Source organism: Neovison vison, chromosome 6 (genome assembly GCF_020171115.1).
Source record: "Neovison vison isolate M4711 chromosome 6, ASM_NN_V1, whole genome shotgun sequence".
Classification (NCBI taxonomy): Eukaryota; Metazoa; Chordata; class Mammalia; order Carnivora; family Mustelidae; genus Neogale; species Neogale vison.
The window spans coordinates 96,863,085-96,879,130 of NC_058096.1; the positions used below are offsets into that span (position 1 = coordinate 96,863,085).

The 16,046-nt window shown below is 35.2% G+C and overlaps 1 protein-coding gene across 1 annotated transcript in view; it reads right to left on the bottom strand.

Moving 5' to 3' along the window:
- SPATA16 (spermatogenesis associated 16) overlaps positions 1–16,046 on the bottom strand; it is a 229,842-nt gene that overhangs the window by 65,134 nt on the left and 148,662 nt on the right. The window contains exon 5 of the mRNA XM_044255113.1: positions 1,192–1,339. Coding sequence (XP_044111048.1) covers positions 1,192–1,339 — 148 coding nt within the window. The remainder of the gene's footprint in view (positions 1–1,191; positions 1,340–16,046) is intronic.

Below are 16,046 nucleotides of genomic sequence, written 5' to 3' on the forward strand. Positions count from 1 at the left end.
TAAATGTGAGAACTGAAAACATAAAGCTCCTTCTAGAGGGCACGGGTATTAATCTTTCTGACATGGGCTATAGAACAGCTTCTAGATAGGTCTCCTGAGGCAAGGGAAACAAAAGCAAAAATCAATGATTGGGACTTCATCAAGATAAAAAGCTTCTGTACAGTGAAGGAAACAATCAACAAAACTTAAAGGCAACCTATGGAATGGGAGAAGATATTTGCAAATGACATATCTGGTAAAGGGTTAGTATCTAAAATATATAAAGAATCAATACAACTCAATACACAAAAACCAAATAATCCAATTAAAAATGGGAAAAAGACATGAATAGGCAGTTCTACAAAGAAGACATATAGATGACCAACAGACACATGAAAAGATACTCAACATCACTCATCATCAGGGAAATGCAAATCAAAACCACAATAAGATATCACCTCACTCCTGTCAGAATGGCTGAAATCAAGAATACAAGAAACAATAAGTGTTGAAAAGTAGAACCCTCTTGCACTGTTGGTGGGAATGCAAACCGGTGCAACCATTGTGGAAAATAGTATGTAGGCGCCTCAGAAATTAAAAATAGAATCACCTTATAATCCAGGAATAACACTACTGGGTATTTACCCAAAGAATACAAAAGCACGAAGTCAAGGGATACATGCATCCCAATGTTTATTGCAGCATTATTTACAATAGCCAAACTATGAAGCAGCCCAAGTGTCCACTGACAGATGAATGGATAAAGAAGTGATCATATATATATATAATATATATTTCAGCTATAAAAAAGAATGAAATCTTGCCATTTGCAACAACCTGGGTAGAGCTAGAGAGTTTAATGTTAAGCAAAATAAGTCAGTCAGAGAAAGAAAAATTCCATATGATTTCATTCCTGTGTGTAATTTAAGAAACAAATGAACAAAGGAAAAAAAAGAGAAGCAAGCAATGAAACAGAGTTTTAATTATGGAGAACAAAGTGATGGTTACCAGAGGGAAGGTGGGAAGCGGAATATGGGGGAAATAGGTGATGGGGATTAAAAAGTACACTTACAATGATGAAAAAATACACTAAAATGAAAAAAAAAAAACCAACAATGTACTCCTAAAACTAGAATAATAAACAAATAAATCAGAAATGGCCCTGTATTTGTTTTAATAGAAATAAAATATCAGCTGATTCTTGAATATTACCTGTATAGATATATTCCACATATGCAGGATGAGTTTTTGTGAAAACCTCTCTTACTTTCTCTATTTTATCAGCTCTGATTTTTGTTGCAAATGGTGTATACATAACTGAGAAAGATTCTGCTCTGGTGATGGCTTCTTCAATCATGGCCTGAGAGGAAGCAAACAACACATTTGGCATCAATAACAATATATGACTCTTTACGAATGTAAAGAAATATAATTACCTTTATGGATGATTTAAAAATCTATATACTGTACTGCAAAGATAACATATTTTGGTCCTGAATATTCATTAGAATAAAATTTTAATTAGTTCTGGAAATACTATTTCATATTAAGAAAACCAATTAAATGAGGAAAGTTTGTAAACAGGCACCTCTACACAGAGCATGCTTTAAGATAAAAATAAAAATTCTAGTTTCCAAGGTGTTATCTTTCACTTGATTTTAAAAATCAAATTCTTAAGTCTAACATAATTATCCTACTTTTTAAAAATAATTATCTTACTCTTGAACAGACATTGATGAGCAATTTGTACTTTAAAAAAACCAATTGAAATATCTAGAACTAAGTATTTTCTATAAATAACACAACAAACTACACATTTTTTTTTTCCCCTCCTTCTTCCAATGCAGGGGAAAGCCTTTGGAATAAGAAAAAACTTCTCAACTTCCTCCCATTAAAGCTTCCCTTCCCTCCAGATCACAAGAGCCCCTTGAGATGGATTTGGCTATTTAAGAATTTTTTAAAATTTTCTTTGCTCATGTACCTTTCTTGATAAAGCCTGCCATCATCCTGAGCTTCCTGTTTTAACTAGGTCCATTACTGTTTGAAACAGACCAGAAAGAAAGTTCTGTGGAGTTTTAAAAGGAATTTACTCCTTTCTTACTTTTCCTTCTAATGAGGCTTAAACATTGAAAAAAAAAAGCAGAAATTTCCATAGTTATTTCATTTTTCTGAAAATAGCATAAAGGCATATTATAAAAATGCATATTTATTTATAGGAATATTTTTTTCAGTGACTATTAAGAGTGCCAATAACCCTAAGGAAAAATAATAGATTTGAACTGTCCAACACAAGAAAAACCATTTAACAAACAGCAATTTATATTATTACCAGCATTAGCGTTTTTGTTTTTTTTTAATGAGATTTTTTTTTTTTTTTTTTGACAGAGAGAGATCACAAGTAGGCAGAGAGGCAGGCAGAGAGAGATAAGGGGAAGCAGGCTCTCTGCTCAGCGGGAGCGCTGAGCAGAGAGCCTGATGCGGGACTCGATCCTAGGACCCTGAGATCATGACCTGAGCTGAAGGCAGCAGCTTAACCCACTGAGCCACCCAGGTGCCCCACCAGCATTAGCGTTTTGTAAACAAGTTTCTGATTGATATTAAGAGCAATAAGAAGACGATTTTAAACCGAGTAACCTAATTTAACTTGTTCACTGCCTAATCCATTTCTCAGTGATGTCAAATGGCCTCTTCTGATCATCTATATAATGTAAAAGTGCAGCTTTGTAAGCATTTTCTGGATACAAAGTGTCCTTCTTTCTCTGAGACTTTCATTAGAAAATTATGTAAACTTTCTAATTTACATTTTAAAGTTGTTGTGAGGCAAATTTCTGAATGGCTGAATGAAAGAACTTAAATTGCCTACAATATTGCCCTTTCCAGGTTTGAGGAACTGGCAGGGGAACAAAGAATAGAACTCTTGATTCCAAACCCAGAGCCAGCACTCAGTGGAGATAGCAATGGATTACGAACGTGCCACAGGACCTGGATGCAGAGGCCTGGTTGCCAGCTTTGGAAGGCTAACAAGGTCTGGAATTCAGAGATGTGGATTGAGAACTTAAACATGGTGTTTAGGCACCATGGTCCTCCAGCAAAAATAAAGATCCCTTATACTAAGTAGGTCCTCCAGCAAAAATAAAGATCCTTTATACTAAGTAGGAGAATAATTTTTCCAGTTTGGGGCTTTAGTATGTTCACTCCTGGAACCAAACAGGGGATGGCCTGTCCAGACCAAAAATGTAAGTAGTCATACCTAGATGAGTGTGGAGGATATGCTGAAGAGGGAAGCTCTTTCAGGCCTCACACTCTGAAGGTCACAATCTGACTTTTCTACCTTTTGCAAACTGTTCCTATATTAGCTTGTAGAGTTGCTATAATGAAGTATCACAGACTGGGTGCCTTAAAGGATGGAAATTTATTTTCTCATAGTTCCAGAGGCTAGAAGTCCGAGATCAGGTGTTTATATGCAAGGCTGATTTCTTCTTAGGTCTCTCTCCTGGGCTTGTAGATGGCTCTGTAGCTTCTCCTTGTGTCTTTACATTGTTGTTGTTTTTCCCCTCTGTGTATTTTTGTATTGTAATCTCCTCCTCATCAGTAGTACTGGATTAAGACCCACCTAAAGACCTTATTTGAACTTAATTACCACTTTAAATACCCTATTTGCAATACAATTACAATCTATAGCACCCTAGGTCTTCAGCAAATGAATTTTGGGCAGACACAATTCAGTTTATAATACTTCTGAACTCTCAAATAGCTTTTCTGACACTCTCTCTAAATAATGGAGGGTGTTTTGCCTTAAATTCTGGATCAAAAAACATTAATGAAATTATTTAATCCTTTGGTTTGTTTCCAGAGAGATATTAATAGTTAGGCCAGAATAGAAGAAAACACTCTCTTTTCCAACTGCTGGCAGCTTAAGTGACTGCTGGCAGGGTAACTTTGCTAAGCCATCGCACAGCAGTGACACTAAGACTCCTGCCCAAGAGCCTGTACTAGCTTTTTTGCAAGTGGCAGAAGTGTGTGGCAGCTTGATCTGTTCATTTAAGGCACTGTACTCTTAGCTTGATGCTCAGTGCTTTGTATTTAGGGTTTCACAGGGCTCTCCACTCAGTAGGAGAGTATGTGCTGGAGCATGGTTTCCCTTTCTCCCTAATCAGAGCCAGTAGAAACGGGATCTTTCTTGTGGCTTCTGCCCTCCATGTTGAAGATGGGTAAGGAAGTGAGTGAGTGGGCATAAGTGTGTATGTAAGAATAAGAACTGAATTCTCCATAGAGATATTTTCTCAAAGACCATCATTATAACCCCAAAGAAAAATACTGTAACGTAGAATAGAATGAGAATACAGATTACTCTTTCACCCGATCCTGACAGATCCTTGTTGTGTTTTAATGTACTAATGTTTCTTGTTCTTCTACAGATAGACAATCTTGAGGTGCTGAACCTTCTCTCTTTGTTCTTGTAAAGGAATAGAGTACATATTATATGTATAGGTATGTCTATATATATAGCATTTATAAATATAGAAGTAAAATTTCTGCTGCATTATTGAATGACTCGATGAAATAACTAGAAAAAAATTAGCTTTACTAAAATAAAGAGAATTTTTGACTGTTTGGGTAGACACCAAAATATTGTTTTTTTTTTTTCCTTGATGGTAATAATTTAGTAACATAGGGTTGACTTGTTTTTCATGAAGAATTTAATATCTGCAAATTGAAAAATTATACTTAGGGAATTTTAAACACTAGAATATTTTGTAATAATCATAGCTATTAAAATCTATTTTTTATTATCACTGAAAGATTTTCCTTGATTTGAACATAAACAGAGGAATTGCAGTTTGTAAAAAGCTATACTAAGAAATCTGTTGCATTTCTACACACTAATAATGAAGCAGCAGAAAGAGAAACTAAGAAATCAAGACCATTTACAATTACACCAAAAATAATAAGATACCAGGGAATAAACCTAACCAAAGAGGTCAAAGACCTGTACTCTAAAAACAATAAGACACTGACGAGAGAAATTAAAGATGGCACAAAGAAATGGAAAGATATTCCATGCTTATGGATTAGAGGAATAAATATTGTTAAAATGTCTATAATTCCCAAAGCAATCTACTTATTTAATACAATTCCTATCAAAATATCAATGGCATTCTTCACACACATAGACCAAAGAAAATTTCTGTGGAACCATAAAAGAACTCAAATAGCCAAAGCAATCTTGGAAAAGAAAAACAGAACTGGAGGTATCACAGTCCAGATTTCAAGTTATATTGCAAAGTGGTAGTAACTAAAACTGTATGGTACTTGCATAAAAATAGACACATAGATCAGTGGAATAAGACAGAAAACCCAGATATGCAACTATAGTTATATGGTTGATTAATCTTTGACAAAGGAGGAAAGAATATCCAAATGGGAAAAAGATAATTTCTTCAACAAATGGTGTTGAGAAAACTGGACGGCAACAAAACAAAACTGGATCACTTTCTTACCCCATACACAAAAATAAACTCAACATGGATTAAAGACCTAAATGTGAGAACTGAAAACATAAAGCTCCTTCTAGAGGGCACGGGTATTAATCTTTCTGACATGGGCTATAGAACAGCTTCTAGATAGGTCTCCTGAGGCAAGGGAAACAAAAGCAAAAATCAATGATTGGGACTTCATCAAGATAAAAAGCTTCTGTACAGTGAAGGAAACAATCAACAAAACTTAAAGGCAACCTATGGAATGGGAGAAGATATTTGCAAATGACATATCTGGTAAAGGGTTAGTATCTAAAATATATAAAGAATCAATACAACTCAATACACAAAAACCAAATAATCCAATTAAAAATGGGAAAAAGACATGAATAGGCAGTTCTACAAAGAAGACATATAGATGACCAACAGACACATGAAAAGATGCTCAACATCACTCATCATCAGGGAAGTGCAAATCAAAACTACAATGAGATATACCTCACAACTGTCAGAATGAAATCAGCATCTGAAATCAACAACACAAGAAACAATAAGCATTGGTGAGGACATGGAGCAAGTGGAACCTTCTTGTGCTGCTGGTGGGAATGCAAACTGGTGCAACCATTATGGAAAATAGTATGGAGATTCCTCAAAAAATTAAAAATAGAACCATCCTACAATCCAGCAATCACCCTATTAGGTAATTATGCAAAGAATAAAAAATACTGATTCAAAGGGACACATGCACCCTGATATTTATAGCAGCATTATCAGTAATAGCCAAATTATGGAAGCAGCCCAAGTGTCCACTGACAGATGAATGGATCAAGAAGAGGTGGTATACAATGGAATGTTATTCCACCATAAAGAAGAATGTTATCTTGCCATTTCCATTAACATGGATGGAGCTAGAGAGTATTATGCTAAGCGGAAATAAGAGAAAAACAATTCACTCTTATGTGGAATTTAAGAAACAAAACAAACTAGCAAAGGAAAAAAAAAAAAGAACAAGAAAGAGAAAGGAAAAGCAAGAAACAGACTCCTAACTATAGAGAACAAACTGATGGTTCCCAGAAGGGAGGTAGATGGGATGGATGGGTTAAATAGTGATGGGGATTAAAGACTGCACTTGTTGTGATGAGCACTGGGTAATGATGGAATTGTTAGATCACTTTATAGTACACTTGAACTAATACTGAATTCTATGTGAACTTACTGGGATGTAAATAAAAACTTAAAAAAAGTAAGCTGTACTAAAAGTAAAGGTAGATTTCAAATGATACTTTTTAATTTGACAAAAATTTTCTGCAACTGAGTTATTCTTTCTCAATGTGTGAGTTTCTCTGTGTCAATACATGTTACATGTGTACATAGAATAGGGAAAACAGTCAGTCCACATGTTCTATTGGTAAGTTTACATTGTTGTTAATTATGCTTTCTCTGTTGCTACATATAAAGAAAGCTTTGAAATTAGGTGTTTACATTTGGGACTTCTATTAACTCTCTATTGTTGGCCTTACATTTATCAAGTTTTAAAGCTTATAGTTACATAAACCAAGAATGAATGCGAGCAGCTCATTTCCTCTACAAACAGTAACTTATAATAATTTCTCCTTGTTCTTTAGCTAAACAAAAAGAGCCATTTATTACCTCAGAAATCAATTTGCCCAAGATAATTTTGTAACAAGGGACATGATGGGGGAGAGAGGGAAAGAGAGATACTCCATCAAGAGTAAAGGAAAAAATCATCAAATTAGAGGGAAAGGATGACTTAGAAAAAAAGAAACAAAATTTGCTCCCTCTTCTAAATCCAAGAAGGTTGCTACTCCCTGGTAAATTTTTTTTTTTTAAAGATTTTATTTATTTATTTGACAGACAGAGATTACAAGTAGACAGAGAGGCAGACAGAGAGAGGAAGGGAAGCAGGCTCCCCGCTGAGCAGAGAGCCCGACATGGGGCTCGATCCCAGGACCCTGGGATCACGACCCGAGCCGAAGGCAGAGGCTTTAACCCACTGAGCCACCCAGGTGCCCCCCTGGTAAATTTTTAAAAGCACTCAGGGTACCTAGGATAAATCTGGCAGAAACTATAAACAACAAACATTTCAGGATGAAGGGATTATGAAAATTTTTCCCCAATTTTTTTTTGCTGGAGGATTCAGACAAACTGCAATCTTTTAACTATGTGTCCAGTGATAGTTGTTTAGTAACAGAAATATTGTTAGTTCTAATTAGAAAATGTGATCAAATTATTATATATTATTATCAAATTTTTCCTTTAATGCTTCCAACATCAGGGTTGACCATAATTGCAATAAATTGCTTTACTTATAAGATTGTATCTGGAAGGAACCTTGGGAATTTTCCAGCCCAGTTCACTGAATTGAAGATGAATTAAGTGACTTGAAGGGGCTTAAGTAACTTTTCTCAGGACGAACAGCTTTTTAATTTTATAGAATTTAGAATTAGGGTTTCAAATATGATATTTCACTTTCTCTTCAAAAATTACTGTTTTACCTCCTGGGTTTTACTCTCCTGTTTAAAAACAGTCATAATAAACATCAATTTAAATTCTAAATTATTTAATTTACTTTAGTTTTGCAATATATGTGAGTGCTATAGAATTTTAGCACATCTATATGTATATGTGTCCTGGGCACAGAGCTGGCATTTTCCAGACCTCTTTGCAGTTAAGTGTAGCCATGTGGCTCTGTGTGGATCAGTGGAACCTAAGTGGGAATGATACTCTTTCTAGGCCTGGCCCATAAAACTCTGCCTCATATGATCCTCCATTTTCCTTATCAGCTTCCTAAAGAGAGAGGACTCTCAGGACGTGGAGGAAGATGAAACTACATGGTAGAGGAACTATGGGTTCTCACTATTGCTGATTTTAGGAGAACCAATCAGGAACACTCATACTGAACTACAGCATGCGTGAAAAAATGACTTTATCGTTTTAAATTACGGAAATGTTGTAGCAGTTAGTCTATCCTAATTCACAAACAATAATAAAAGAAAATTTGAATGTCTTTCATAATCTGTTTTTTTCTACTAAGCTTTATGTATTATTTAAAATGTAGACAAAAATATGGTATTTTAAGAGATAACATTACTTCATTTATAGTGTGAGAGATGCTTTTTTATATCCTATTTCCTTTAATCCTCATAAAGCCCATCTAAGTAGGTATTACTAGTGAATGACTATTATGATTATATTATTTTCAGAGTTAGCATTAAACACACGGGAAGCAGGGCTCTACTTGCAAGCTATAAATAATTGAGATGGGAATCTTTAGTCTTTAGTGGCTAATATGGTTCTTTGCTATTACGTTAATAATGAAGTAATTTTGAATGATGACTAGAATTTTTTAGAAAATGGAAAAAGAATATATTTGTGACAATAATTTTCAAATTCAATCCTTTGAATATATATGGGTTCAATTTGAAACATTCCAATTTTCTTGAAATTTACAATTAGCTTAAAGAGCAAATTTACCTAAAGAGCAAAATGTCTTACCTTGAGATTTCCCCATAAACCTATTCACAGTATCACTTATGCAATAGACAAGATTGACATTTTCATAATAACTTTATTAATATAATGGTATGTCAGAATAAAATGTGGAATAATTGATTGTTTGCCACTGCCTTGATGATCAACATTTTAATGCTGAAATATTACCTTGGATTTATGGGTGTTCTTTTATTAAACAACCTTCACTATGAGTTCTGTATTTTCTAATATAAGAGAATATTTGGCAGCTTTGCCATTACATTTATCAGTCCAGTGATGTGAAAGTTATGTCTTTGTGCAGTTTAAATCAAGATATTTAAATTTTTATTTGCAGTATGTGGAAATGACCAAAGGTTGTATGAACAGGTTACTTGTACCAAGGTAAGCAAATTTTTATATAGCTGTTATGAATTCTCTACTTTGCAATCCATCCTGTTTAAAAATTGCCAAGTTCTAAGGCATTTAATTTTACTTTAGTTTTGCATTATATGTGAATGCTCTAGAATTTTACCATATACACACATATATATGCATATATATCCATATATCTATTGTGTGTGTTGGGGGGTGGTTGTGTGTATACACTGCTATCTACTATCCAGTCTGGTTAGGATTAGAGTTAAGGTTTTGATTATATATGATGCTTTCAGTAGTTGAATTACTTCAGTATTTAATGCCTAAAATTTAATCTGTATTAATTTTTAATCGTATTTGGTAACAAAATTTTATTTCTACATCCCTTTAGCATAGAACTAAAGAGATTAAAGGAATCTAAGATATTATTTTTAAATCACTCAACTTCATAACCAAGGAAACTTAGACTTGCTAAGTTCTGATGACTTAACTCAGATCACACAAAATGAGAGAAGGAAGCAGGCAAGAGTGCAAGTCTCTCCTAAACCATTGCTTTCTCTTCTACTCAGTGACTTTTCATCCTCCTAGTTAGACTGCAAATTCCTAGAAGTATAAGATCAAATTTTACTTTCTTTTCTCTTTTTCCATGACTATCTTATTCCTGTTTTCAAAGACAGTAAGAACTTGACTCTAACTCTAACAGAGATACAAATAGACCACAGCAAACCAGAAGTGGGCCAAGATCTTCTTCATAATCATAACTCTAGCACAAAACAGAATATTCCTCCTTCACTCCCACTGGCCACAATAAGACTGTTTTGCCCACCAGCCCCTCATTTGACTTAAGGAATGCTATCAATAAGCATGCCTGTCTCAAAGAGAAACATTTACAAAAATTAAATGAAAGTCTTCTTGATAAGGCAACTTAAATAATAATGTGCTTGGGTTGGTCTAGCTTATTTAATGACAAAGCACATATAATTTATAAATAGAATTTAAAGTACATTCTTGTTCTAAAGACCTTGAATAATTTTCTGCTTGCACATTAGAGAAATACCAGCTGATAGAAACTCAAGAGTTACAAGTGTGGGTTTCAGCAGCCTCCAGACTCTTTAGGATGCCACAGAGCTTTTATTCTTGATGACTTACAATGAATCACCAGAAGGTATCACAGGAATAAATAGCTACATTACCTGTAATTATTTCATAAGTAAAAATGGGTATTACAAATGGGCTTTAGCCTCTGTGTTCAGTGGTAAATGTCAACACAGTTTGGGACCCTTTTTTGTCATTGTGCATTTCTTCTCTATACTTAGTTTAATTATATGAAGGTAGATAGTCCTTTCCCTAACTGTATATTGTTTTCTGATTGTATTTCGTGACTGGTAGTTTTAGATTGGGCTTGCTGGTGCTCAAAGCTGATTAATGGCAGAGTTGGGACAAGAATCTAGCAACCTGGTTCTTAGATGTGTACTGTTTTTTCCACCAAGCATTTATTTTATCTCTTAGGCTACTACACAAGATGCCTTTGAGTGGAAAAGTCTAAGATGCCCTTGAAAGACTGTATTTTGGGGAAGTTGAAAGAAACCAAGTATGTTTGATTTAGAGACAAGACGTAAGTTACAGGGACTAACTTTCTGTCATCAGAGAGCAACCTACTGTTGTAGATGTTATTTAATTCACTGATAAATCTGTAACACTCATTTATCAATTAAGTGAGGGTTTCTGGGTATTGGCTAAGTACTGTAGATATATTATTCTCATTACTTGTTAGGGCAACACTGGAAAACAGGCATTATGTCGTTTTAAAGATGAGGAAAACTCAGTCTTTATATGATACAATATGCAGTAGTTCGCATTGTTACTTTGTGACGGAGCTGGGATTCAAGTCACTTCTGTCTCAGTCAGAGCCTCTAGCTCTGATCCATTTATGGTGTGCAGTCTCACAAATTAGGTTTATAGTTTCCAAAAAGCTTTGGAGGGCAGAAGTGAAATCCTTAGCAGTAGGAAAAATGTTCTAATAGAGCCTTCCAATGAGGGAACTATTCATTTTGGAAGCTCCATGGCCCTGATGGTATGCAGAACCAAGGAGGGATGATGGTTTACCTGGGGATCCAGTAAAAGGGACTGTGTGCTATGTCAAAAAATGTCTTTATAGTCCTATAGTCTATTACTCAAAGTTTGTCTTTGGTATACTCCTACAGCCCCATAATTTCTTTTTTCTATCAAATTTCAGCTTTGCCTCAGCAACCAGACAGCTCTTCTTTTTCCTTATTTCTCTCATTTGTCTGCAATTAATCTCTTTCAGGCTGTCACTCCCTCCTCGAGGACTTTTATTTTTCAGGAGGTAAGAGATTGCAGGAAGATGCTACTATGGGGCCGGTATCTTATATATGCAACTTTTCATCATCAAGAGGTCTCAGACGTGGCATAATTGCATCTGTGAAAAGTGTGATGGACCTGTCAAATATATATACAAACATTTCTTATACACACACATACACATAGTATGACAACAGCAAACTATAACTTCAAGAGATATTAGATGAAATGAAATGAAGTGCTATCTTTAAGAGACCTGCCACTATACTTCCAAGTTATGTATGTATCTAGTCTCTAGTTTTAGCTCTAATTTGTGTCTTGTACATGAATGCTAAAGCAGGCCAACCCCAAAGGTGAAGGAGAAAGAAAATGAAGACTTGCCATGCTAATTATGGTGTTTTCCATCTATTTAGGTTTGGGCTTGAAATAGCCCTCCCAAGGTTTTCTGGGGGTTGTTGTTGTCCCTCATAAGCTGTTGACTCCTGGTTTAGACTGCATTATATAAAATAGCACTTTTGCTGTCTTGGATAGAAATAGGTCAGTTTAACATTACTTTAGAATCCTAAAAAAAAAAAAAAGTAAATCATGCCACTTGTTGAAGACAGGCATTTAAAATGCTGGGGCCTCATTATCTAGAAGAGGGGAGATTAGAAAACATGAAAAATAAATGAAAAAGCAAATGATTCAGCTAGAAATTATAGTACAGGTACAATATGTCTTCAAAAATTAGTGAGAAAAATAGAATCATGTGAATTCAAGAAAAGAGGAGAAATTATTTTTAATTGGTGTGCAATGCCATCAAAAAGATGGTTGAATATACATAAAAACATTAAAAGCTATGAGCTTTACAGATTATCTTATACTTGGGTGCACACAGCTTAAAAAATTTTGTGATTTCATGGAATAGTTATTCTGCATCTCCAACTGCTAAAAAAAGTGACCTCAATTTCTCTGCAAGCTTGTAAATCAATAACCCATAAAAAATCTACAGGAAATATAAAAGATAACTATAAAAATCTCTAAATTTGGTTTGGATCATAACAATTTTTGATTCTTAGATGCAAATCGAAGAAAGAGAATCAACATGTTCTCAAATTTAAACTGGAAGGCAAAGTCTCTAAGTAAACAAAATAGCCTCATGACAACCCAGCAAAATAGCACAGGACTCTTGGGAACCAAATTGCTATCCCTAAATTTGTTCAAGTAAAAGAAGGCCCGAACTGCCTTAACTCTATGAAACCTGTATCATTCTCAAATGAGAGAAAATGAAAAGAAATTTAGAGGTTACTTCTTTCTCCACTAAGAACTGTCAGATATCCAAAAACCTTTTAAAGAGGGAAAAAGAGAAAAGGAAAAGCTATTAAAATGGTGTGAGTTTCCTCCATAATCTATTGATATTTCTACAATAGACACCATTCAAAAATGTATATATATATATATATATATATACATATATATACATATTTCTGAAGATGAATACTAAGTAAATATTTCTTAGGAGTGGCTGAGGATTACTTTTCTTGTTTGATGTGATGCTGTTATTTTCTAATGAGCTTGAATTATCAACTAGCAGATAGGGGACTGATATACATGTGACATATGCTGTCCCCCTGCATGGCCCTGCCCCCAAATTCTTATATGTTCTGGATGCCTGGCATTGTTTTAGCAGGGGATAAAGTCATGTATTTCTCAGTGGCAATTAGGACTTCAAAAGCAGACAGCCTCTGACAAGGTGGGACTCTGACGCAGACTGATGCTGAGATGAGGTAATTGAATATATGACACATTTTTGAAAGAAGGCTGTGGCTCTAGGCTTGTATAGGTAGCGTGAAGAACAGGGACAGCATGGGGAGATGAGAGGGATGAGGCAAGTAAAAAGCAATCTCACCTACTTGACAGTCTGATCAAATCAATGTCACTAAATATATGTAACTACTGAAAAGTACACATGAATTCAGTATGTGTATGGCTCAGATTCTTTCCTCAACCCCTCCCTCTCTTTCTCCCTACCCCCCTCCTTTCCTTCCTTCCTTCTTTCCTTCCTTCCTTCTTAATGCCTGGGACACTCAGAGAACATCAGTGGAACAACTACACTAAACTATACAAACAGAAAATGTCACGGTCACTATCTTCTTCACAGGAACACTCAACCTTAGATCAAATACATGCCTCAATTACATCTTTCATTTAAAAGTAAAACTCTCCTACCGGCATACTACCTCAAATAGCATCAAAGCAAAGTGAAACACAGGCAGCATTTAACAACGCTGGTAACCATGGAAACATATCATTAAAGAATATATAAACAGGAATGAATAATTAGATGAGAAATTCATTTCTACATTTATCTTTTCCAAGACCCAGGAAAGGAAGCTCTCTTTTACCTCTCATCTCAATTTGGACACTTCCTCTTGAGCCTGTCTTCTAACTGAAAAATATGAGGATTCATAAAATGAGAATCTTAATATTGCCTAGCTTAGTGGACAAATCTCTTTGTAGGCAAGTGACTAAAAACAACTACAATGCCCATTATTGTCTACATGTAAAACTGAATGTAGGAGGGAATCCTGAGACAGCCAAAGAATTTGCTTAGGGCATAGGAGGTGGGCTGGAAAATCCGAGTTACATCATGGTGAGAAGAGGAGAGCAGTTAACCTTTAAAAAGAGGAAGTACAGGCTGCCTCATTTACTAAAGACTTCTATATAGAGGGACTGAGGGAGAATCTGGGGCTTAGGGTTTCTTCCTGTGCAGGTACTCTCACACTTTTACTTTGTATTTAGCAAAGTGCTAAATAAACTCTATGGTAGACTAAGCTGGTCATGAACTTAAAAAATTATAAATGGCCTTAAAGACCAGGCTCAGGGTTGTGCATCAGAATCACCTAGTTGGGGGGTAGGGATAAAGACAGCTTTTAGAACCTCACCAAACTCTGGGAATATAATATTTAAAAAATTTTCCCAAATGATTTTGATGCAGTTGGTAACTAGACCAGTGTCTGAGAACCACTGACCTAAGCCGACTTTGTCATCATACAGCAGCAGAAACTAAAGTTCAGAACAGGTGTGGTAAACTAGCACATTGTGTTGCTGGTTTCAATTTTTCCCCTCTCTATAAAAGTGTCATATCCATGCCTTTGTCATGGCATTGCAGTGAACAGAAGAATTTTACCCCTTGCACTGAGCCTTGACTATATATGGCTTTCTTTGGCTAATGGGATGTGAAGTTAACAAGCATGGTCTAACAGAGGCTTGAAATGTGCTTATATAATTTTGATTTCTCTCTTATAATTCTGCACTTTGCCATAAGAAGAACAGATGTCAGGTAGCCATTGGTCAAAGGAGAATGAGAGACATATGGATCATTCTTGGGTTTCTCTGCAGCTTGGAGCTAAGCCTTGCCAAGTCCATCCAAGACCAGCCTAGATTGGCCAAATCATGACTGATAAGCCAACCTGCTTACTATTATGATAAGCCACTGAGTTTAGGAGTGATTTATTACATAGCAGTATTGTAGCAGTGGCTAACTAGTATAGAAATGAAGTGACTTTTCCAAAACAGGATTCTAGCATTAGAACTAGAAGTTACAGCTTGTGAATCTTAGACCTGACTTCTTTCTACTGCTCTATGGTGTCTGTTTTCTTTTGCTTTCTTTCATTTCTGAGTTAAACACATATATCCATTGCCTTCCTAGAGTTCTTCTGCCCAGCCTACATTTCCTATACTCAGAACATTCTGTCGCCTTTCTTTATCAGGGCTTACCCTTCCTTTGATCCTGTTCCTTCAGGATTCTGCTTTCATGTTTCCAAACGTACTAAGAAGTCTCAAAATAATTTTCCCAATTGTGTTGAGTCACCCATTAATGAGCTAAGCACTTACAGATAAAATTTCTTTGGCATATGATGTGGGGTTGACAAGATATTCAGTGCCAAATGGTGGGAATTTAAGTGCGACACGTGACAGTTGATAGGAAAAATATTTTTAGGTGAGTGAGTTTGGTGCTTCTTAAATTATACCTAAACTAGTTACAGTAAAGTTTGGGTTACTTTCAGATACTTTTGTCCAAATATTTTATAAACTGCATGCCTGATGGGGCCAAATAAATAAATAGACTATAAACAAAGGCCATTAGGAGAAATGCTCATATGACATTTTTATTTGGTTCCTCTCTGTGGAAACATTTTTCACATGGAAGCAAATCTTTAGAGAGAACACATTTTTCTTCTCCAGAATATGTAGGTGTTTTGTTAAGGATAATAAAAAAGTTCTGGTTCTTTGACCTTACTTTGCCTGAAATTTCATGTTGAAGATTTTATTTTTACTCTTGAGGTTGAGATATAATAAATCTGTATCACGTAAATGATTAAAATTGGTATAATTTTGCAATATTGGGAGGAAAAACAA